At 39.3% G+C, this 26191-nt stretch overlaps 1 protein-coding gene across 2 annotated transcripts in view; it reads right to left on the bottom strand.

Moving 5' to 3' along the window:
- Positions 1-25667, bottom strand: part of hhip (hedgehog interacting protein) — a 38037-nt gene extending 12370 nt beyond the window's left edge. The window contains exons 1-10 of one of the 2 annotated variants that reach the window (XM_007561980.2): positions 24925-25667; positions 20589-20781; positions 16243-16387; positions 15179-15380; positions 8223-8374; positions 5968-6141; positions 5742-5885; positions 4407-4525; positions 3249-3372; positions 2293-2435 (exon numbers count right to left, since the gene is read on the bottom strand). In XM_007561980.2, the coding sequence (XP_007562042.1) occupies positions 2293-2435; positions 3249-3372; positions 4407-4525; positions 5742-5885; positions 5968-6141; positions 8223-8374; positions 15179-15380; positions 16243-16387; positions 20589-20781; positions 24925-25194 (1666 nt within the window). In that variant the 5' untranslated portion in view covers positions 25195-25667. Of the gene's footprint in view, positions 1-2292; positions 2436-3248; positions 3373-4406; positions 4526-5741; positions 5886-5967; positions 6142-8222; positions 8375-15178; positions 15381-16242; positions 16388-20588; positions 20782-24554; positions 24662-24924 lie in introns of those variants that run through there. The other variant, XM_016676355.1, reaches the window with a different exon arrangement.
- Positions 25668-26191: the final 524 nt, after the last annotated feature.

The following is a 26191-nucleotide window of genomic DNA, read 5'->3' as shown; positions in this document are numbered from 1 at the left end:
TAACTCCAAGACCTGGCAATAACAGTGATCCAACATTTATGAAGCCTGTGTGAGCAATTCACATCATATGTACATTTTGATTCAAAACATCACAGCCCACAGAGAACCATTTAGTAAGTGCGACTGCATTCATCTCTGTTTATGTTTAGTAACTGTTAATTTCTACAGTTTTGCTGTTAGAAATTAACATAATTAGCAAAGCAAAACATTGCTTCAGGCATTGTTTCGGAGCAATGACTTCAATATTGATTCTACTTTCCGTGTTTTAGGGACGCTCGTCTTTCCCCAACGCCACTTTTTAAGTCAGACACCGTTTCTCATACCGTATAAAATCTCAATCACTCTGCATTATGGTCCTGATCTGACACCACTTCTTTAAATCCTGTCAGAAAGCAATCGCATGTCATGCTACAACATCAAACTGCCATTGATAACACTTCTGTGCCAAGATGTTTCCATGATTTGATTGCAATATTTAGCAATAATACAACAACCATGTTTATTTATTATTATTCACTCTAATTTAAAGGTGGATGCTCCTCTTCCTAACTGAGAACGTTACTGCCTGATGTAGTACTAATAGCAGCCACAGCGCCAAGAGCATTGTGCTTCACTACAGTGTTTGTGAAAATATGTCGAGGTCGAACTTTACCAACATATTTTAATATTGTCTGACAAAAAACTTAACCTTGTTGGACATGTTAACCTTGCAGATATATTGTCATTTAAAAAATTCTTAAAAACCACAAACTGTAGCTTGTCCATCGCCATAAGAGATTGTCACTGATTGGATGGCTGCTGCTATTCGGCGTGTTTGAACATGAGATTAGCTAATTTCTTAATATTTTTATGTGTTTCTGTTTTTTTTTTGTTTGTTTTTTTTTTCATTTCTGGTGTTTTCCAGTGTTGCATGATATTTCATAATAATTTTAATTGATTGTTTCTAATCCATTCTGTGGGTTTATTTAATTTTCAAAGCAAAGTGAGTTTTTAAAATACATAAAATAAATAAATAATAAATAAATAAAATATTTAAAATATTTAGCATTTTGCATCTTCAAATTATTCCAACAAATAAATTATTGTAGCAATACTTGTGGTAAAGATACAAGTTTTGATCAAATAATAATCACCTTTATTAGCAAAGAATCCCTGTAACAGATTACAGCTCAAACTGAAAGAAGTTACTGCAAAGATTTACTGAAAAGAGAAACTCAAATCAGACGTATAGCAGCCCTCCAATTCTCTACGGTTGGTCTGAAATTCCTGTTCAACAAAGCTCTCGCAATCTGCATCATCATCATCACTGTCAGGCATATCGCTGTCCTCTTTAGATGTTGTAGTCAAAACAGTAGCAACTGTGATCTATCGTATCAAATTCTTATCTACCATGTTTGAAGTACAGTGTAAATTTTGCAAATGTCAGAGGTGACTACAATACCTACAAATAAATAGGTGAGTGTGTTGTCTTGTGTGTTTCACAATTGTCCTGCCTGAGAAACTCCCAGGTCTGCCAGTTTGGCAGGAGTAGCTCAAACGATTTGCAAACATTGACTTGAACCAAACTACACCAGACTAGCATGTGCTAAGAGCTAGCTTAGTGTAGTTTGTGAGGGGATCAAAGCCAAAGCATGAAGACAAGTTTCACTTCAGCTTCTCTTCTGGTGTGGCTACACCATGACTTTCAAACTCCTCACCCAATAGGCTTTAAAGCACAACAGTCGTACTTTTCAAGAATTTTGGTGTCGTTTTTTTATGCAAATATCTTAGAATTCATAAAACAAAACAAATCTAACTTACAAGTAACTTTTCATCAAGGTATAATAACTTGTTTTAAGTCAATAATTCCTTAATATTGATTTTAATAAAGTACTGGAAGGCCTTTTTTCTGAAAAAATAGTTTTCATTCTCAGTTATTCAAGTCATGGTTATAGTGGTGCATTAATAAAAAAAACTGTCATTACTTGTTTGAGCTGGACAATGTCTTACCTCTCATGGAGAAGACATTTCAACAAGAAGCAGATTTTTTTTTTCTTGAATTAAATCTCCAGCTTGGAAAATGTTATAAAATAAGTGACTAAACGAATTATAATGAAGTAAAATTAAGCAGACTAACATATCTAATGTCAGTCATATAAATTGTTCAACTGCTTAATGATTAGTATTTCAAGACTCTCAGTTTGTTAGCAGCAATGTGGATGAAGCAGGAAAGGACAAAGACTGATGGCTCAGTGAGGGATTAGTGTATTAGAGAGGAGGATGTGATCTTTGGGTTTCTGCTGCAGTACTCACCGAGTTCATCCTCTCCGAAACCCAAGACATGCCCCACGAGGGGAGAGGCGCAGGAAACCGAGCCCAGACACAGAGCCTTTTCCTGCCACTGCTCGCTGTCAGACGATGTGGCAAACGGAGACTTCTGGAGGATCCGCAGGTTACTGAGGCAAACAAAACACACAGAACATTTAATGTTGAGCTAAATTTTAACCCGAAACAAACTGGAACAGAAAGATTTATTTTACACTGATGATTCACAGTTCTTGTGACAAAGCCTGAGTGAATATCTGGAATCGGGCTGAACTGTTCTCATAATATGATTCAGGAATCAATCTTCTTTTCCAACCAAAGTCGCAATTGGTGTTATTTAAGACCTCCGCTTTGGTTTCAAAACAAACATCGTGCCGGGGCTTTTCTACAGCCGCAGCGCTGCGCTCCCAAATGGTAATGAGACACAGAATTCAGCGACCACACATTGTTTTAAACACGGTGCCAACTCCTGATAGCGCACCAGCACAATATTTACTTCCTTTGCTTACTCGAGCGTCAGAGTTTGACATCAGCGAAGCAGGATGAATTACAAACCGAGGGAAAGTGTGAACAGCACAAGACAGGATGCCTAGTCTCCATTTACACTCATTGGGCAATTCTGGTGTGCTGATAGTAACAGGAAACCTGTTTGCCCTACATGGATGGAACTGGGTGCAGCTACTTACTGCATGTGTCAACTACAGGAACAACTTTTTCCATTATCTTTTCCATTTTTTTTCTGATATCCTTATATTTCCACATTAATTTTGGCTGTTTTTAAATCACTTTCCCACTAGAACAGATGTTGTTTCAGGCCTTTTCCTGCTGGAAACATACATTTAGACTGATTTCTATAAAAAAGATTAAACACTACTCTGAGAACTACTTTGAGACACTTGAATGATCCCCCTTATGCTTCACATGTGAAAACCAGTCATGCTTACCCGTTTCTATCTCCAAACACATAGCTGCCATACAGTCTCCTTGACTGGCAGCCCCTGTAGATGAAGCCCCCCACAGGTGGCGCTCCTCCACTGGACTGCAGGTCATACACAGAAGGCTCATTTTCTATGAAGGAATAAGGAGATATTGGTTTGATCTAAGCCCAACTTGATGAACTTGTAGACTGCTCGCTACCTGTAAAAACAAATCTAATATGGCTGCAATATAATTAAGCACTTTTTCCTAGAATGCAATGTTTTGTTTTTGGTGGCTCTTTATTAAATTTAGAAAAGAATGTGTTGCACTTTTAGATTAGATTTAATTTTACTGTCACTACACATGTCACAAGAAAATGGAAATGGGAAGGAGTAAATATATGATTTTAATTGTGAGTTCAACAGCAGAAGACATCTACTTCTGAGATGGTTTCATTAGTAACAAAAGAAAATTGTATAACTAAAGTAATATGAGTCATTTTCTGGGAAACAATCATTCTGGTAAATAAAAATTTAAAGGATCTTGGCTACTTTAAAAAGAGTTGCATGCTTGTTTTCCAGTTGAGTGAATTTCAAACTATGGTGACTGATTGGATCCCACATAAAACCAGATGAGAGCTGGTCTGAAGTAAGAAATAAATTCAGGTGAGAGATTTTGGACTAAAAGTGTCTAAATTGATACTCAGTTTAAGAAGAATTAGATCTCTCTCTGCTGTTCTTTTCAACACTTAGACATCATATTCCTAGCCATTATTGTTCAGAGCCTTTAAAGTATTTTTATGTGGCCCAACTTACATTCCCTTTCACAATCCAAAATGCACAAAAAAAGAGATTATCTCTGGTTCCAATCATGGTTTTTGACATTTACCCTTCACTGGGATTTCTAAATTTCTATCTAAAACAATGTGCTCTTGCGAAATAAAATAGATTTATAATAGCAGATGTCGGTTTTAAAGGGATGAATTCGAAAGTTTATCCAAGAGGCTGAAGTGTTTCCATTCTGTACTCAAAATGTAATGCCGTCAAACAAAACTCATGCAAAGGATGTGATTAGTTACTGTTATGATGGACAACATGAACATTTTAGAACAGTGAGTTATTTCTCAACAAGGTAAAGGTAAGTATTATGACTCTTAAAAAAACATCTTGAGAATTGTGACTCACCATAATCCTTCCCCTTAGTAACTTCTAATATTCTTCCTGCCGATGTGTTTTTACCACTGGCATCTGTGCAGAGGATAACCAGACTGCCGTTGTCTGTCTGCAGCCGATCCACTACACACCTTCAAAACACAGAACACCAACAAATGCACTTTAATAGAATCAAAGTAATCATAAACCTTTAATTTATTCACATTTTGTCACATTAGAACCACTAACCTGTATATTTCAATGGGATCTTATGTGACAGACAAAAACAAAACAACACATAACTGAAGGGAAAGGAAGATGTTTCAGGAAGACGTCTGAGAAAAGCCTCAGAGAGAAGGTTAGTGACCAATCAGCATCATGAAGACCAAGAAACACAGCAGATGGGTCAGTTTAAAGCTGAGTCAAGTTTTAAAACAATAGCCCAACATTTCTGTTCAATCAATCATATGAAAATAGAAGGACACAACTTCTGACTGAAATGCCTACCTACACTGACAGGAAAGCTTTAATCACAGAAGCAGCCAAGCGGCCCCTGGTAAGTTTAGAGGAGCTGCAGAAACCCTGAAGCTCACATGCAGATCAATACGTTTCCTAAATAATACAGTGAACGCTCACAACTTTCTTAAATTTCATTATCGGCTTTGCCCAGGAAGCTTGGGTCTCCTCAGGGTTTTTCACCGTACACTGCACCGTTTTATCTGTTTATGATCAAAGTAGCAGCTGTCTACTTTTTTGACTAGGTTTTTATGTTTGTATGTCATGCATTGTCTTTTTCTGTTTCAAGCAGCAGAGGTTGTGATTATCGTATTGGCAATAAATCATTTGACTTGAGTTTGAGTGGGAGAATCTGTCTGAAGGACAATCATTAGTGGTGCACTCCACAAATCTGGCCTTTATAGAAGAGAAACAAGAAGAAATCCAGATGCAATTTGCTACTAGCCATGTAGGGGACACACCGAACACGGGGAACAAAATGTAACTCGCAAAATGACGGAAAACTAGCACCACAAATTTCCCTGAAAACAGCCTCTCCACATGAAACATAGTGATGGCAGCATCATACTGTGGGACTCCCTGACTTCAGCAGGGACAGAGAAGGTGGTAAGATGCATGGAAAATCTGCTGAGGTTGAGTGAATGTTCCCTTCCCAGCAGGACGACAACCATAAATAAACAACCAGAGTTACAAGTCGACAGTTTATATTAAAGATTAAGATTAAGATTTCAGGCCTGATCACTAGATTCTAGCTGTAATTGCTGAAGCTGCTTGCTGACTAATGTGAAAGCTCAAGGAGTATATATAAGTATCGCAACAAAACACCTCAAGAATCTCAGATGCGTTACTTACCTGCCTGGGTCATGTAATCCATGTGCAAAGATCTCAGGCGGCTGATTAGTGCTGTTAAAGTACGGATTGTTCCGTGGTATCGAGTAGGATGACGTACAAATGTCCGTGTCCACGTCCACCCTCAGGATGGACCCAGTGAAATCACTGCATTCAAAAACACACAATCTTCTGTCACAACACGGTTTTGAAATGTCCTCGTTGTGATTCTTTTGACTTTTGATCTGACCTGAGTCCATCCATTTCCTCCATGTCATCCAGAGTGATCATACCGTCTCCCAGAATGATGTGCAGCAGGCCATCGGGAGAGAACAGAAGCTGACCTCCGAGGTGCTTCCTGTGTAACTCAGCCACTTCCATCAGCACATGGGCAGTCCTGGTGTCCACCTGGTTTGGGTTTTTCCTGCAAGCAGAGATAACTGTTTTAACTTCGATACTGGACTAACAAAAACTAAGACCTCTAACGAGGTTATGCTTTCATATAATCCCATGTATAGCATAAGCTTATCTTTTGACGGTTGCTTGCAAGAAATGCAACAGTAAGGGTAAGTGAAACATAACCACATAAAATGCTGACATTACCGTACAAAACAAACAGAATCCAAAGTTTAAAACACTTTAGCTTCTGGAGACATTCAGTTTGTCAACTGTAACGTCTTTCGCAGGAAAAATACTTTGGGTGGGGAACAACTCAGACTTCTTCAAAGTGTTGCAGAACTATCCTGAGAATTTAGTCGGACAGTGCCATCTGCCATCAACAAATGTGTTGTAATAGGTTAGGTGTTATTTTGGGTAATTCTAGGACTTTGAAAAAGCAGATTGCCAAAGAGAAACTATTTTAACTGTTGTTACTCCATAGAAATCCTACATTTAATAACTATGTTGCCGTCACTAGGATTGCCTGGAAATACTATAATTAAGATTAGCTCATTGAGTGAAACATAGAACAGTGGTTAAGTACATTAAAACGTAGCATTTAAATACCTTCGTGAGAAAACACAGTTATCTTAAACATAAGTAATTATGAAAGGAGCGTTGGGCACCAACCCAGGTAAAATACTGTCATCATCATAGGAGTGCTGCTCAGCACAACAAATCATAGTGTTCTTGGAGGCTGAAGAACATCATGAGTCTCCATTACACTGTTTCAATACGACATTGTTGCCCTTACATCTTTTGTTGCCAATGTTAGTGGTAAAAATCTCAACTGATGAATCAACATTGCCATTCATTTAATCATAAATATATCTGTAGACAATGCTATTTGACACACTATTGGCTGGAATTTGCAAAGAGCCAATCCGAGAGTGTCATTCATTTTTCTTTACGCTGATTGGCTGAACTCCCAAAAGTGGAAAGAAAGAAGACTGTAGATGCTAGTTTCTGCGGTAGTGCTAAGACGGGTTCTACTGTGTGTTTTAATGGATAGAGTTGTCCTGCTGGCAGGTGAAAGGTTTTGATTGCACTGTAACACCATCCATCTTTCCTTCAAATCTGACCAGCTTTTAATCTTTATTGTACTGCAATGAGGGCATTTCTGATGTTAATGTTAGTTAACATCAGTACAAGTTCATTTTGTACAGTTCATACAAAATGAACTGTATGAACATACAGTTCATTTTGTATGTTGGCCAAAGGTCTCATCTGAACTGCAGCCTTTCTTCCACCTGTTTGCTGTGACCTCTGCATGTTTTGTGGCAAACTGGACTTCCTTCTTCCTCCATTTCTTTCATATTCTTCCATATGTTTTGTAGCCTTTACCTCCTTTAAATGCCTCCATCACACTTACACTGACTTATCTGCTTTGTTTCTTGGTCTTTACAAGGTTAATTATTAAATATATTTTTCTAACAAGCAAGCCTGTTGTAGTAAGAAATTATTACAAGATAAATTAAAATGAGGTCAATAATTTCCATTGTGATGATTAATATGCTTTGAGAGGCAAGACTTCATACTCTATTTTATGTAGGGTTTCGGTTATGTGTGGTCTTTATTTCCTTTTTATTTATTGTTTTTGGTTGCTGGGTTTTATTTGGGGTATTTAAAATGTCTTCCAGTTAAAGTGCGGAGTGCTCAGTACAAGATTAAAGTTTATTAGTCTTTGACAGGGCGGACTTGCACTATTATGCTATTACCATTGTGTTAGTTGAAAATGGCCTCAAAACAACAATGCCATTGTTTATTACAATAATTTCTGGGTTAAAATTTGTTGACATGATATACCTACTAACAAAACGCTGAGATTAGATTATGCACAGGAGGAGAAATATTTCGTTATTCAGCAAATATTTAGCTTATATGAAGATAAAACAGAATTTTCCTTCCACTTCACAAATTTGCAATATATTGTGTTGATCTATCAGATACATAAAAATGTTGTTTTAATCTTTAAATGGGAAGAAGTTGACACGATCACTCTCAATGTTTTGAAACAACAAATATTTCCAGTAAAAAAAAAAATTCTGTTATAGACTTCTCCATTACCTTGAAACGGTGTATTCAACCACACGGAGAATGTGGTCGTGCGGTCCGATGGCCCAGCGCTCTTGGTTGGTGGTGTAGGAGACGTAGACCTTGCCATTCTTCTTGTAATTGGGGTGGAATGCCAGGCTTAGCAGGCCCCTTTCATCACCACTCTGCAGTCAGATGAGAAACACAAAAGATCCAGGAGTTAATTATGTCCCTGCTTGGCTTCTGCTCCATGGTGCGGGGCTGGAATCACCCCCCTCAGTCATATTCATCATCACTAACATGCCAGCTCCACACACCCAGCACCCTCCTTTCTCCCCCCGCTTTTTTTTCAAACTTGTCTAATCCTCTTTTATATTCGTCCATCACATTCCCCTTTCACTGCTCTGCTTATTATCTCATTCTCTCTTTTCCTACACAGCGTTGTTCCGCTTCGCACCTTCGCCAGGCCCCTTGAATATACCATTACAGGCCATTATAAAACATTTGACTCTGGGCAGAGCTGCACTGCCGAGCCTTTCCTACAGCCTGGTTATGCGACGCTCGGTCCCTCCCGGTGGCCTCCATTGTGCAGTGATTTGTGTGTGTAATCTTTGGGGGATATTTGTGAATACTACGCTGAGTGGCTGGAATAATTTATTAGCTCACTCACAGTTCATAGAGAACACAAAGAGCAGAGTGCTTCAGTCCGTGCTTTTTGCTCCCCAATCCTCCTCTGTTTCCTGATTCGCTCAAAAATCCATACAAAATTAAAGGCGGGGATGTGAGGGGGGGAGAGTTAAAGTAGGGGAGGGATGAAAAAAAAAAAGGAAACCTAAACAAGGAGAGAGCTGCCAACTCCCACTGTCTTGGCAACATGTTTAGAAAACATCTAAATTGCTTGTGTAATATGTAAACCTTTGTCTCACCCTGGAGGCAGTTACATCGGTTGTCACTACCCTGGTGGTCTGCCCATCATAGTTAGCCGTAATAATCAGCTATAGCGTTTCATTCCCCAGGCAAAGAGAACCGGGTCAGCCTCTTTCTGCTATATGCTCCCTGTTTTTCTGTCCACAAAAGAATCAACAGAATACGAAGCCGAGGTGTGATGAATGTTTATACGTTGTGACCATATAAGGATGTTGCTTAAAATTGCTTGACTTGTGAGTTTTTTTGTGGACTCAAAGGCATACAGTTATTTTTTTTTTTGCTGTTGTGAATAAATGAAAAGAAACATGTTTGGGTGTGGCTTGGAAAGGTCTAGCTTGTCACAAACCCATGAGAGTACACAACAGTGAAACAGCCCAAATGTCCACTGTTACAAAAGAGAAGGCACTCTAAGTTCCAGTAAGCAACAAGAGAGACCAAAATAATAATTTAGATGATGTTTTCACAGCCTCATTATAGAGAGAAATATTGAGCAAGTTGCTGAAACCCTTGACACTCCAGAAGTGAAAGATCCTCCGCCAAAAAATATGAATAATAACAATAAATGTCAGATTCCTGAAGTGCTTTATAGATGTGGATGCACTACGATATTCAGATGGCTGTTAGTCAAAGCAGAGATGGTTCTGCTTGCCAGATATTGTGAATATTGGAAGAAAAAGTGCAAACTTCACCTTGAAAGGTTAGATCCATATGATGGAAATGGATATGCAGTGACCCACATTCCCAAAATAAACTTGTGACAGGGAATGAAGCAAAGAGGCATAGATCATGAGCCAAACGGGGGACCACCGGGACACACAGAGGTTTATTGGGCTGAAATATTACCTCCCCTGCTAATGACTGACTCGTTCAGCAGCAGAGGAACAGCAGAACTGGCACCAGAGCCATAAGAAACAAACACTGCATACGAAAGCAGTCTGAGGAGATAGCTTGATTAAAAGGAGACAAAGTACCACCCCGAGATTTCTTAGAACTAAGCACAAACTGCTGCCAAACCTGCAGTAGATCAGATTCTGTTCAGATATTTGAAAAGTCGTACTGCGCCTAACAAGATCAGTGCAAAGAGTGTAAAAACTTCTCAAACTGACAGTTGGAGAATGAACTTACTGCCAAGTACCACAGAACAAATAAAGAACCACTGCAACACCTGCACCTAGTTGTAGTTTTATATGAGATGTGTCTTTTGTATTTCCTGTGGCAGTGTGTTACGACCCCCGCAGGACCTTGTGGTTAGATTAGGCATTTATCTTTCCTATGCAACACTGATTACTGATATGGGACACCTGAGGACGTGGTAAGGCCTTCGGTTATTTAAACCCTGACTGCCAACTAACTTGTCTCTGCCCTCCTCCACCGGTATGCTGCTGCTGCTGCCTTTTACTTTATGGATTATTTTGACTGCACATTACAACACTGAGTTCATTTTATTTTATTTGTACTGATTTCACACTTCATATTAGGAACTTTGATTTTTTTGCCTCAGCTTGGGTTAGAAAAAATAATTATATTTCAGAATTTAAACATAGTGGGTTTTTTTGTGGCCTTTAAGAGGGGTCATAACAACTGAGAGCTCATCGAATTGTGTAATTGGATGCTTGTTGCTCTTCTAGTAAGGTAACAATTGGGGCTTGTGGCCTTATATTGTTTTGTGAAGATTATGGCTCTTTTGTTGGCACTGGACAAAAGTATTTATTCATGCTGACAAGACGCTGCAGTCCAGCTGAACTTTGTTGGTTATAGGAAAACCTGTGCAGCATGGTTGCTAGTCTTTGCTAAAAGTTTTTCATCCATGTGTTTTTGTTTGTTGTAGTCATTAAGTATAAGTACCATACTTAATGACTTGGAGTCATTAAGTATGGCTCTTTAGTAGTAGTAGGCACACTTCCGCTAATGTGCTAATAGTGGAGCTACTTTCTCTTTTAGTGTCTTAGTTAACTTTGAAAATGTCTAGCTTTCCCTAAATTACGTTTTCTGGATAAATTCAAAACTGCTTATTATTTACTTAGCTGTCTTGTACATATCAAGTTGAATAAAGTTTGATGTCTGTGTTGAAGTTTTGGTTATCGACTGAGAACAAGAGATTGATATAAATACGATATCTAAGGACATTATAGAACATGTAAATTATAAGGTCACAATTAAACTGGTGCTTGAGGGTTGTAGTCTTTCACTTCCATTTAGCATACTGTTATTCAGTATAAATAAGCTGAACTAAAACACCAGGAACTTTCATAAAGAATCAAATAACTACATGTCAGTAATGACTGATAGTTTATTAGGAATGCAGTCGCTGTCTTGTCTCCTTTATGAGCTCCTGTATATGAATGTATGACATTTACAATTTGTGTGTAGAAACAAACAAAAATTATGACTTTCATTTTTGTGTACTGATGACCGATTTGTCTATTTACGTCTCTGTACAAAGAGACGATTGGTGTGGTTTGCCACAACACTAACAGTGGTAAACAGGAGTTCTGAAACCTGGCCACTGACAGATATATTAATGCAATTTCATAAACAAAAATAAATCTGTTTGGTTTCCAACTCATAATCTACTCATTTTGACTAGAAAAGTTCTAGCTGACAGATAGTCGCTCTCATATACAACATCTGGTCGGCTGCACCTCCCTGGTGGAGGTGTGCTGAGGTGTGCCTGTGTTTATTTGTACTGTAGAATGTAACCACTGTGAAGCAATTGGTAAATAAAGTTTTATAGCTCTGATTTACTGTTGTGTTCAGCATCTGGAACTGTCTTACGTCTTCAGCTCAAATGTTGCTGATCCATCTATCTTTCACTGTGTGTGTGTCTTTTTCATTAGGTCAAGATGCAAGAGCCAAGAAAATAATGTTGAAGTTGCAAACAGCCAGCAAGTACTGCTGCTTATTCTGCCTTTAAAAACAAATTGCGCTGGTGAGCAATGATTACAGAAAGCCTTGATGTCGACGGAAGACAGAAATAATAGAAATAAAAACACCATATTTCTAGTCGAATTCTTCTAATTAAATGGAACCGCAAAAAGACTTGAACGATTTACATCCGCAAACAGAATGCAGACGTCACACAGCAGCTTACTGTTTACAGAGGTAAACAAGATGAAGGAAGCTAATAAAAGGAAAGCACAACTAATAGCGATAGCCTTTTATGGACCATTTACTGCAAATTCTGCAGAGAAGTCTGTTTGGATGCGTAGTCGGTAAAAGGAGAAGTGTGAATGTGATGTGTTGGGCTTCACCGATATAATCACTTCAGAATTATAATTTTCAGCCATTTATGTCCAGATTTCTCATATCTGGCTTCTTTTGATGCAGAATTATGACCCATGTCTCACGTCAATGACGTAAAAGTTGAATAAAGTGCAGCATGACCATTTGACTCCAGACGCTTTGAAAACGATCAGATTATCCAACTTACTACCACATATGGAAGTGGCACAAATCAGATGTTTGGGGAGTAAAAAGATAAAATTGGGGCCTTCTGAATATCATAAAAAAAGTTGGATATGGATCGCATTTGCCTCCTCGGTATGTAGCCAAATGGTTAATTCCTATTCACTTTTCACTGCAAAATCCTGCATTTCTCCAGACAAAGCTTTAGGGATTTACACTGGTCACTCTTTTCCATGTTTTCTGCATAAGGCATTTAAAAAAAGTCTATTTTTCTAAACTACAACAGGTCTGAAACTCCCGGGTTTACGGACCCCAGACTATGGCTTAATTCAAACCTCACTCTTCACTATAATATCTGCTTAACTAAAAAGCCTGTGTGATGTAAATGTCATCATCTTTACCACTATCAGAGGACATATCGTGTAGGCATCTAAAAGGGGTGTGGCTTGTAGCATTCACCAGAAGACGTGTTGGGGATTTCCCTGGTGTTAGGTAAAACTGTGATTAGGCCCCTCATGCAGGTTGTTTTAATGCAGCAATGATGTGTCATATTCAACATGTAATTATCTGGAATAGATTCTGATGGTCAGATTATTTCTCAGATGTGATAATGCTGGAGGAAGCGTCGAGGCAAAGGATGGAATGATTGAGCCTTCATCCTCAGAGAACACCCACAGCGAAGGTGGAAGCCTATATAGGCCCAGCATGCTATTGTTTCTGTGCAGTTTGTCTTAATTGGCACTGGGGGATCCATGAAGTATGGTAGAGGGGGGACAAGCAGCAGGAAACACAGAACATTACAATCAAAGCATGTGCATGCGGCTGAAGATAACCTGCTATCTGCCCCGTCCCCTGAGTGCCTGCGTTCCTCTCTCTGTATAAAAGCAGCTCCATCCTGTTGATGCTCCCAGTAAACACCTCAACCCTCTCTGGATCACTCCATCACTTGTTGCCGGGGTCTTCTTCCGGCAGCCAACATCACAGAATAGGACTCCTGGGATCGGCAGAGGATTGAGCCACATCTAATTGTCATAATAAGTCACTTTATCCACAGCCAGTTTGGATTGAATGATGATAAGAGAGCTGAGAAGAGCAGGAAGTTCATCCCGCAGGGGGCAGTTTCATTTTCAAATGCTGTGCTACGTTTGACTCCTTATAAACAAAGTGTCTTGTCAGTGGAGGAGCAAGGGGCGTGCAAGCTGGATAAACTTCCTGTCTGGGAGTGTGCCCCTGAAAACATCCCTGCTATTCCATCTCCTTGTGCAATCTGAAGTATTTCTGGACATTTTTCAAATTCAAAATCTGATTACGCAAATATTATTGATGGAAAATATGTTTCAAGAATGTAATTCTGAGGCCTGAAGTTTCTTTGAAGCTGAGACACTGACAATAAATTATTTTGAAAAGATAGTTTTTGGAACATATGTTTAGTATCAAAATGAGACAACAAACTTTTCAAATGTTATTTCAGATGCAAAAACTGAGATAATAATGGATCGTCAGTATAAGTTACGGCTTCACTGCCTGGATTTTATGACACGCTATGAGACACTTGTTCACTTGCCCTCTGAAACCCCATTATCATCTCACGGTCCTCTCTCCAACTCTGCAGGGTTATGTCTTGATAAATTTCTGTAAGGACATGCTCTTCTGGAAACATTTTGAAAAAAAAGTATTCATGCATGCAATTTATGGCCAGTTTGGGATATTTTAATTTCCACTAACATTTTATTCAGTAACTGCCCTAAAAATAATCTAATTTTCTTTTTCAAATATGTAACCACTAAGTCGGGGAAACTGAGAGGCCTGAATTCTACCTCTGTCTCAGCATGAGGTCAGGAGAAGGCAAAACATTTCCTAACCCGTGTAGCCGGCGCGTCCCCGAAACCAGGAGCAGCAGCACATCCACCAACATAATTCATTTCAACTCTAGGAAGCTAAATGAGAATACAGATGCATTCTGGACAAACACCCAGCAACAACAGTGCAACACAGTCCTACCAACATAAGCAACCTTTCAAATTAAAACCCAAACTCTGCTCTTTCCAATGATATAAGCATCACTGCTCTATGTGCAAAACTCACTGAACCAACAGCTGAAGAAGAGGAAAAATGAGGCTTATTTCATGAAGTCTTACCTTTACTGTTTTATGCCCATAATCTGCATTAGAGTTGAATTGAAATTACTTTATTTTGGTAAAGTGCTTTGAAATGCTGCTATATAAATAAACTGAATTGAATAGATGGGATTAGATATGAGAAAAAGAACTTAAGAAAGAAAAACTGAACAATTGTACCAAAAAGACCCTTTAGGAAGGTTCACCTGGACTTTTATCAACTAATACCTCTAAACAAACTTGCAAGCTTCACTGTTTTTACAAGAATTTTGGAACAGTAAATGGTCAGATCTTGTGGTTTACTAGATGCTTTGGTTCGCATTTGCACGTTTGTAATGTGACAAAACATGAAAATGTTCATGAATACTTTCCCAAGGTTCTGAAGGTACTGAACATCAATCATGAATATAAACTCCTTATATTTGTGGTATGTCCATATTAATCTTTTGTAATTTACAAGTCCTTTACACAATCTATGAAAACATGTCTAAGACCTTGCAGTTTGGCAGAAAAATCTCACAAAATCAGACACTTTCCTACCTTCAGTCCGCTCTGCACCAGCTTGTGGAGATCCAAGAAGGGCTCCTTGATAACTTCGAGGTTATGGTTGAGTATCCTGACAATTCCCTCTCTCTCCACAACAAAAAGCCGCTGAGAGCCATCGCCACAGTGCACCACAGCCACCGGCTGCCTCAGACCACTCAACACCTCCCGAGGACAGTAGCAGTTGTGTTTGTGTTTCCTGGGAAACATGGAAAAGGCAAAAGGTCAAGGAATGATGTGTCCCTCAATAATCCAATTATAGCGGCATAAGAAGCAGAGGGGATTTTTAGGCGGCAGTATTTAAAATCAGGAACAGCACACAGAGGATCAGCTTCACTTCTTGTTGTATTACTCTAGAATGAAAGAATTAACAAAGTGAGTGGAATTGTTGTCAGTTTTCCAAGAGTCCCAAAAGTTTGACCACTACATCTGCATTTCTTTGTATAATGTGTGTCTAATAACTGGTAGCTATTACCATCATAATGATCACTCACTGGTTCCTGGAAAGTATCAGAAAACTCAGAAATATTGAGATTAATCTAAAAGATTTTTCAGAAAAAAAACTAGAAAATTATTGTAGATCAAAAAGTCAAACATTTTCTGGAAAAAATTCTTTTAAATTAATCTCACAATCATTTTTGTGGAAATTTTCTGAGCTCAAAAAGTTGAAAATTTCAACTTTTGATACTCAGAAAATTTCCTAAAGTCAAACATTTTTTACTTAAATTTTTTTCTGGAAAATTTCTGAGAATAATCTTGGTTGGATTAAAATTGGATTTTTATTTCTTGCAAACATATCAACTGATATTGACCACATGTACACTAGTCGTAGTGTACATGTGGTCACATGTACACTAGTCGTAGTGTACATGTGGTCAATATCAGTTGATATGTTTGCATATTGTTATTGATTTATTGTTCAGTCCTACTTAAATCGTAATTGAAACATGTTGAACACTGAACTGGTACCAGTGAAACCTGAGCGTCTAAAGCAGATCATCTTACTAACAGTAACTCAAGCACCACATAAAATAGAACAAGGTGAAAGTCAGAGTACAAACCTGCTGATATCTTCTATTTTCTCATCTTCCAAGTAGTTGGAATCTTGCCCAAGCTGCTGCCTTCGTTGATAATCGGGAAAACACAAGCCGGCACCTCTCCTCCCATAGTACTGACAGAACTCATCCACATCCGCTTGGAACAGCTCTAGCAAACAGCACATACAAGGCGACACTTACTGCTGATGCTGAACAATTAAAACAGCTTTTTACACAAGTTTCAGGCAACTGAGTTATGTTTATGGATGTCTTGCTTTGTGTACAAATAACAACTAACAAAAGTTGCATAGGGACAGAGAAGGAGGAAAGTTTCCTAAAAAGGATTTGTGGAAAGGAATCTAGTTGAATCAATTCTGGTCCGAAGAGGCTGTAAAGAGCGAGTGAACAGAAACTGAGAAAAGGATAGCAGTTTAACTTTGAGCAGAGCAGAAACACTCAATTCCCAACTGAGACATCCATGCATATAATTTCAAATTCTTCACATCATATCCTTGTGCAGTTGCCTAATTTTTTTATTTTTATTTTTTTTGGAAAATGAATCTAATCTTGTTGTCTAGACAGTTTCTAACTGAAAAATCTCTTCATTCATGTCTTTACATATAAAGTAGGAAAGTCCATATCTGATCCCAAGTACCTCAATGCAAAATCACACAAAAAACTCACAAAGGAAACCCATTTTGTAACCTGCTGTTATTGTACTGTCTGTGATTTTCAGCAGCAACATTCTCGAGTGCAGTCATTTTTTAAAAATTACAGCTGAATTTCATGCTCACTCCTTACAAAACCAGACTTTAGATCATGCACATTATGTTGTGTATCTAACTAATCAGGAATTTCCCTGATAAATAAGTGTTTTGCCCTCTTTAAAATGTCGCTGACAGTGAAAGAAAGTCATATTACTTGGATATCCCCAACTGTCAGGGAGAAGAAGTGCAAAGTTCAGCTGAAACAGACGTTATAAGAAACAAAAATCTCCCCGTAAATGTTGTCTGCACACATTAACTGGAACAGAATGTTTTACAAGCCGAATTATCAACAATTCATTCAACCCTAATACTTCAGCTTCAAATTCAAACGTTGTCGTCGATGACTGTAGCTGCATGCGTCGGGTTAAATATAGCTTTGTACAAACAATAAAAATAAGAATCAGATTTCATTGCCTTAATTTTGGGAGATTGTGATCGGCCAAAGTGACTTTAACAGGAAAGATGTGAAAATCTGCCACTGTCTTCTTTTGCTCTCTCCTGTGAAAGATATCTGACTGACATACCCGGCCACCAGGTCACAACTGCAGGTGTGCAGTTAACAATGGCTTTGGGAATCAGTATCAGCAAATTCCTAATCTTAACAAATCTGAATTGCCACCACAAACGAGGAGTTTTGGTTCTCAATTCAATTGAATTTATCTGACTATCAGATGTGAAAATGTCAGTGACTGACACAGAGTATTGGAAGCATCATAATGGCAGGAAATAGGAAAGTGCCTTTATTGCAACTGATTGTGAATATTCTTTGAATAACCCACATGAACAAATACAAGATGCAGCAACTTGGTTTAACTTTGATAAGGCTTTCGCTGTTTTGCGTTTCTGAGCAGCACTGGAGAACAGCATGTGAACTCAAACAATCAGCCTGTTCAATGTGGCTTGTCATTCAGAGTAAACAAGATGTTCCCATGGTGAGATATGCTCAACACCTAATTTGTGAAACAAAGACGGGATGTTCCAAAATGATGACAGAAGGTGACCAGTAGTTATCGCTCCGCGACACCTCCAGCCAGCCCCGTCACAACACCATTCTCGTAAGAAAACAAAATGTGCAGCGGGTCTCGGAGGCACTTTGAGACCTAACAACAATCTTGACAATATTGTTTCCTCTTGTTAATCCCGTGGAGGACAGAAGAGAACAAATACACCAGCGATAAAAACACAAACAGGATTCTCCCAGTCCCTCCTTTCATCTCCTTCTCCTGCCACACACCGCAACGACTGACCGCATCAAATACTGGAGGTGATAGGATATCCCCTCAAACATCTAAACATAACATGAAGATCAAACACACACAGAGCTCTGGTTATACCACCCACATGCTTGTTTCTGTAGTTATCTTAACCGTGCTGGTTGGGGACCTTGGGTGCAGGATGAGGGAATGAGTGAAGGAAGATATTAGAGGAGTATAGAAAAGGTGGGGGCAGAAGTAAGACTCAAGGCAGGTCACATCTTTAGGGGCCGAGTTACCTAATCAAGAGACAGCAGTAAGTTTTAAGGAAGCAGGATGATAGGTGAAGAAAGCTTCAAAGGCTTCTAGTTCAACTTAAAACCGTTGTGTTTGAAAAGATTCAGTCAAAGCCACACTGGTTTCAACATCACAACTGTAGGAAATTCCTACTTTGCTTGTTGTTGTCTGTTGGCAAATCTAAAAAAAAGATTTTAAAATACCTGCATTTTGAACAAAAAAGGAGAGTTTGAGCTAAGAAAAGGTGTAGAACAAAGAGAAACAGAGAGACAGTGTCCGTATTCCCGGCTCCCCGGCTCTAAAGTTATACTTCCATCTGGTTATCTTCCAAGCCAACCTGGGTGGCCCACCCAAAGCACTTGACATCTTGATGCACTTCAGCAGTTTTACATACACACAAGCTTTGTAGAAAAATAAATGTGTCATTCGTCACCACATATGCTGATGTGTGGTGGGTTGAGCGGGGCGAGAGAGGAGCATAGAAGCAAAAAAACAAAAAAATAAAGAAAAGAAAAAGGAAGAGAGCATTTCTGTCTTCAGCTTTTTTGATGCGACTCTTGGAGCCCATATGTCTGTCGGTATTCAAGCAAGAAATCTGTAACTTAGAACAAGTGTTCTTCTTCCACAGCCTTCTTGTTTTCTGTGAAGTCGCTGTCACCACTCTCGGCTGTAGCTTTGGTGTTCCACTTTATATACAAGCACCATGTTTGATGCAACCAGATATCTATTTGGATGAAATATATGTTTGACTTACAGCTTACCATGTTGTCGACATGTGTGTTTGAAACTGTTCTGCCTTCTCAAGTCCCTGCTGATATAATCAGTTTGAGGAGACTCGCAGCCTAAAGTGTTTGATCATATTTGGCATGTTCTCTGAAATCACAGCGAACTATGATCTTGCTTCTCTTCAAAAGAAAATCTTCTGAAGAGCAGGTGCTTTCAGGCATAAAAACAATTCCTATGTGACAAACCACATGTGATGCATCAAAGAGTTTTGATGCCATCTCCATCGCTTCAGCTATGCTTAGAATCCTGTGCGGTTGAAACTTCAGAGAAAACAGCAACGGAGGAGCTGAGATGTAGCTTTTTAAGTGACAGTTTGTACCTGAAACAAAGCACTCAGGAGCTGTCTACACCACAAAATAGGGTTCACATGCTTTCTCAAAACATTTCCCCAGGAGAAACAAAGGCCAGTTCCTGGTATCAAGGTGTGTCAAGGTTTAAAAGAGTTCTGGTTTTAAAACAGCTTACATGTTATGTCATACTGTTGCTATGCTGCTGGTGGTTCCTTATCTAACTCTAAAGTTGCTATGTCAGTATGTATGCTATGTCAGTATATCAGTGTTTACAAAAGTGATACTTGGTATACAAAAGTTTCACAACGACTGACCTAAAGAGAAGTAACTATATTTTATAAATGAAGTTTTTGGGTCTTTTTTGTAAAACCTATTAACATTAAGTTGTGCAATTGTACTGCTAAGTAGTACACAACAGTTATTTTCAATGACCTATATTGATATGTATTAAGGTTCCATGTTCCATGTGAACATTAATGTATCTGCAAGCATAAATAATTTAAGTTCATTGCAATAACAGTAACTCAGAATAGCTATTCACCAAAATCTTTCCACAGTAACAGTAATAGAGAAGATTTACCATTATATGGAGTATGAATGTCTGTGGTCTGGATGAAATGAGCTCTATCAGACTGATTGAATGCTTGGTCTGCATAATCAAATTCTAGTGAATAATTTTGATCAAACTTTTATCAATTCATCCTCGCCTCATCAGTACAGCGAGAAGCAGACCAGTGAACACGTTTTAGGACAGACTCAGCTATGAATGGAGGTGAGGTCAGATGAGGTAAGAGCTGGATAAATAAATATTCCCTGACCAGACTACTGACGCACCACTTTCTGCATAAACCCGGGGCTTTGCAAGGTCCACATGTGCGAGCAGAGTCTCGGTTACAAACAAGACCTGTTGTGAATTTTTACTCAACACAACATGCAGGGCCCCAAAAAATGTGAATGTGTTTGTGTGGTTATCGCTAGGTGACCACACAGGCACCCATTAAAGCTGCATTCATTGCCTTTATTATGGGTTTCATTACCTGGTATGTGCCCCCTGCAGGTGTAATAGAACTCCCGGCAGAAGTCCTGGCAGAGCCGCGGCAGGTCCGGCTCTCTGTGTGGCATCCGATCCATGTCCAAGGAGTGGAACAACACCTGGGCATTGGGGGAGCAGCGTGCACACTTGATCTCCTCCAGGAGATGTCCACATTCTGTGTTGTTGGTGGAGAAAATCTGGAGACCACACACAAAGAGAGCCAGCACCTTGTTAAAGGGGTGGAGAACCAACTTATAAATTTTTAACTCATACTAAGATGTACTTAAGAATCAGTGAGTTGTGTAAATAAAAATCATCAAATCTGAGAAACCTCCATTAAAGGTTGGATTTTTAATTTTTTATGGAATCCTAACAACCTGCACCTGGTGTCTATTGGTAAAGGAAGTGATCTCTGACCTCATCGTCAGTCAAAATATAGTAAGCAACTGCTCCTACCTGACAAATGTAATGAAAAAAACCCTTAAAAATAGGTCTTTGCAAAGTTCTGCAAATATAATTTTAAGGCTTAAAGCACAAAGATTTTTAACATTTAATTTCAAATCTAATAATGTTTTCTATTCAGACCAAATAATCTCATCCCCTGCCTGCTCACTGAAGTTTGCAGACAGTTAAAAAGTAATTACAATCCGCACGTCTGACAGTATTCAGAACAACAAAAACAAAATAAAGAGTCTACGTTACAGTCATTACGCAGAACTACACAAGGAGTTAATCCAAAAGAAATTAGCAGGATTATTTACATAACAAATTAGCTATAATAAAACACAATGTAATCTGTTTTAGGTCAAAAGCTGCGCTGTTGGGGCAGCCAAGCATGCTGGTGGTGTTTTGCTCTGTGTGAGGTCCATGTGTAAACACCAATTTCAAGATAGGGAAGCACATCATTCCCACTCTGGTATCAACAAATTAGCAGTCTGTCGAAGTCAATTAAAGCAGGGGACCCAGGGCTAACATATGGACACCTTACACTCGGGTTGCAGAACAAGTCCGCAACTTTGTAAAAGACTTTCTGATTTTAAGTTGTGTGGAGTTATGTTAGTGCAACAGGTGGTGGAGCCCTTGACAAAAACCTGATGTTCCAGTACAAAAATACGCCGCCATAAAGGGAAAAAAAAAGGTATTTCTGGAACAGACAGTGGGATGGACAAAAACAGAACAGCACAAAATGTTATTATTCCATTTCAGTTCACAAACGCCAACCTGGATCACACTTTATATATAATAGATCCAAAGTCAATTTTCTTTTACTCTGAAAACAAGCTGATATGTTCCTCTGTCACGGCGCTCTCTGCTCTCATGCCTTCCAGTGTTGTGGGCATGCCTGCTCCCTTGCTCTAAAGTGCCCATTGATTCTGTGTGCCATGGCCTGGCACAAGGTCCACAGAGAGAAGCATTTGTGTGCTCTCAGCCATGCCCCGTGTCCATATGTTGCTGGGATGGGCTCCAATGTTGCCATCATCCAAACCAGAACAAGTGGGCCCTTTGTTTGTTGTGTTTTTGCTGAATCTCCGGGGGCATAATTCTCAAAATGAGGAAGAAAATAACAGGCGGGCTAAAAATGGCCAAAACCTAAACACACAGGTTGTCAGACTCCATTACAATATATTTTAAAGAGATGCCAACACAGTTGCAAGATTTGTGTAGGAGAACAGCCATAACAAGACTAGTGTCACTATGCTCCTGTACCGATCAGAACTTAACAGAGCAATTTCAATCAAAATATAGTCAAATTAAGTCATAATAAGGATCAAAATATCCCTCCAACAAATTGTGATTTACTTATTATTTCTATACTTTTGAAAGAATTGGTCCTTTTAAAAGACATCCAGAACAACTTTCAACATCTTTCAGTTTTAGATGATGTCCCACTTTAAACTATAAGAACTGATGTGACTAATCTTGCATATGAAAACACCAAACTATTCCTCATCTAACTGAAGTCTGTTTTGCAAATTTATAGTCCAGTCACTGTCAACAGAACTTTCTAGATCTTTCTTCAAGAGTTTAAAGCAATAAAGGAAATAGTTTCTGTGTAGAACTGACAGACTTGGGCTGAGAAAGAGTCATCCCCAAAACCCTTATCTAAATATTGACAATTTGAACTATGTGACATCTTTTTGCGTACTTGGTAGAAGAAAGCCATGCTCGGAGGATGGGGAGTTGCAATCGTCACAAATGTGAAGATGCACCTGCTTCCTTCGCCTGCTTCCTGCTCACCGATATAAGCAAAAGGATGCTTCTGGTTTTTGTAAAGGAAAATTGCTTTCACACTCACTACCATGAAAATTGCATGTTTTGTTTTTAGTCTGCGGCCGGTACTCAACAAGCCCACAACCCAGAGCCAATCTGCAACACACTTTCAGCCTGGCTTATGCATAACGCTGGAACTTCCTGCTTTTACTCCAAAAAGAAGGAAAAAAAAAAAAAACAACTAACAGAGCACAAATATAGGCCTGGGTGGGCCACCAGTTCCAATGTTTTAAAAGGTTATGTTCCAGTTCCAATGTTTTAAAAGGTTATGTTCTCAAAATCACGTAAAATTTCACAGCATACTGTTCCAAAGGTTTTAAGTACTTTAAATTATATGCTGAGGAAGTGTCACAAAAGAGTGAGTCGGTCACCTGAGTAAAAAAACGGTGGTGGGCTTTTCTCTCACTTACAACAAAAATTCATGGATATTTTAAAATATTTTCTGTTGGGCAAAATATAGAGGCATTAAGTGGAAACTAAAGAAGCGACACCTTTAGTTTCCGCTTGATGGAAAGTAGCTACGAGTAACCTGTACCCAAATAGATAGCCTGCCTACTTAGAAAATTGAGAATATATTGTTCTCAATTTGCCCTTCAAAAACGACATAGCACTATTTGGTTAAGTTTATGTCTCAAACAGACAAGGAATAACATGAAATCATTTTAATAATAAAGAAGTCAAGTTATAGTGGAAGCATAGAAATTAAAAAAAGAAATCGATACAGATATGTATTTTTGCTGTTTTTCCATATGTGTATGTGTTTTAATGCTATCCTGTTGGCATATCTGTACTCAAAGTTATCAAACCATCTGATCCTCATACTGGGCGATGCCAGCTTTAATATGACTTCCGCTTCTCTAAAAACATTTTTTTTAAAAAGGAAAACTTGTCTTTGGGGTTTCAAAATGCTTGTCCACAGTCAACCATAAGAGATGGGGGAGCAAAGGCTGCACTAAGCTTAAACAAAACACTTGCCCTCAGGGAATAGGTGTAAGTTTGCTGGCAGGGGGAGATACTGGAGAATACACACCCTCTCAAAGGCATTAACACCCGGACAAGGCTGATTACTGGGAGGGGGAGAGAAGAGAGTGATGTTTTCCAGCTTCTCCTATTAGTGAAACCAACAAGCACAATGGTGTTGTTGTTATTCTTTTGCCATAATCAGAAAAGGCTCCGTGTGTGGGCAGTGTAGTAGGGGAGGAGGAGAAGTCGAGTTCGTCCTATTCAGTCCCCACCTCCACCACCCCCTCTAGCCCCCACCACCCCAACCACCACCTCTTATTTGCATGACTTGAGCAAATTAAATGATGCAATATGTGCTTTTTGTATCGCACAAAGTGAGATACCACCCAGCCACTGAATTATACGAGGGGCACTTTTACATGAGAATGGCCCGATGAGAATCCAAAGGAGTCGCCCGTTTGGCGCATACAGTTGCGTTTTGTGCACGTCCCAAGAGCGATTCAGACTCTCCTCTAGGGTTTTTAATTCGCGTTTTAACGGTCAAAGCTGACGTGAGCCAAAGGCTGCGGCTGGAGTGACAATTTTCTCTTTTTACGTTCGAAATGAAAAGAACATCAACTACCCAAACTTATCTTAAAACACATCAAAACAACCGAGAACATGCGATATAAGTGACAAGTCTATGAGCTCCTGGTTATAAAAAGACTAAAACAAAAACCACAAAACAAACTCCTACCTTTTTTCACGAGCAAGCGGGTTCAACAGCTTAGCTAGCAAGCGCTCTGTCTGGACGGTTAGCTCACTGTGAAGCAAGATGTAACGTGAATCGGGGCGATTGATTGCCATGGTAACGCAGAAGCGAATTGGACACACATAAACGTTACACCAGCATGTTCAAAACGCACAATAAGCACGACGGTTGTTCTTTTGCTTTCAAAAGGAGAATAAGCATTAAATATGTACAAGTTTTGTTATAAGCGAAGAGGACAAACTATTTTAGTAACATTCCCGTCACATTCCCTACATTAATAACAGATACGACAGTGATTGTAGGCGTTTGAGTGTATTTCCCCAGTAAAATCATACTAACGTCTTCTTCAACCTACCCGGGCATCCCCGCGGTGCAGGATCTGATAGGTGGCTCTCCTGGTGGGACAACAGGACACACGGGGGTACAACCTGTGGCAAACTTCTCCGCTGCTGCTGCCGTCAAGCAGCACTTTTCGCTCCCTTTTCTTCAGACGCTTGGGCAAGCTTCCGTCGTAGCATCTTCTCCTCCTGGGGCTCAACTCTCCTCTCTCACCGAACTTTGCGTCCCCACATTCCCACACGTTCACCGCGATGGCCAGGACGAGCACGAATTGCAAGTGCTTCATTGTTTCAAGAACATATACAAACAAAATAAAGAAGAAAAAGGGGACTTCTCTTTTTTCAAAAATGCAAATGTGCCCCTGCAGAACAGTTTGTATATCTAGTTGTATTATCCAAACACCAGAAGCTGCTAAAGAAAAAAAGGTATTTTATACTATTATTCCTAGATGAAACTGTCCTTAATTTAATTATCACAATGAGGAGGGTTGTTTAAAAATAAATTAACAAACTCCTTCCTCAGAATAAACGGTTTAACTTGACATTTAGAAACCAAATAAAAAAAGAGACCAATAAATTTTATCCTCAAGAACACACACAAACAAAAAAAATCCCCAACAGAAAAGAGCCTGATGTTCCTTTAAAAGGGTAAATTCCTGCAGGGAACGGCTCGCCAGCTTGTGCACGCACGGCACAAAACAACATGAGAAAATAAAAGTTGTCTCTAAGTCCTCTCAGAGCGCTCACATGTTTTCTCGTGCTGTTTCCTCCTTCTTTTTAACCAGCGCGCGAGAAGCGGAGCGAGCGCTGTGACGTATGGCTGCGCGGGGGCGCGCGTGGCAAGCACGGTCGCGCCCACGTTGAGGTGGAAACGTTTTACCTGGCAGAGCGTAGACGGAGGCTGGAGATGAATGCTGCTCCTGCAATGCCCCATATACCGCGGTCTGAACAACTTGTAATGCAAATGAGAAAACAAACAAACAAAATCGGGTTTTGTTTGTTTGTTTAGATCGCACGTGTGTCCTTTGACGTCACAGCGTTGATTACATTGCAGAAATGGTTTTTCCAGTCTCCCAGAAGCACACTGAAGGATAACAGCTACGGTTTTCCATGACAGTGAGAAAAGGCTGATTCTGAGCCACATGGCAGGTACATTTCTGAGATTCAGGACAGAATTTTGTTCAACACTGTTCTGAACTACCTAATAAAATAGTTCAGGATTACATAACTACGAAATGAGAACTATATATATTGTCCTAGGAGACTAAGACTCATAAATTACAG

Source organism: Poecilia formosa, unplaced genomic scaffold, assembly GCF_000485575.1.
Source record: "Poecilia formosa unplaced genomic scaffold, Poecilia_formosa-5.1.2 Scaffold132, whole genome shotgun sequence".
Taxonomy (NCBI): domain Eukaryota; kingdom Metazoa; phylum Chordata; class Actinopteri; order Cyprinodontiformes; family Poeciliidae; genus Poecilia; species Poecilia formosa.
The sequence above is the reverse complement of the archived record's forward strand: the minus strand, read 5'-3'. Positions and strand labels throughout refer to the sequence as shown.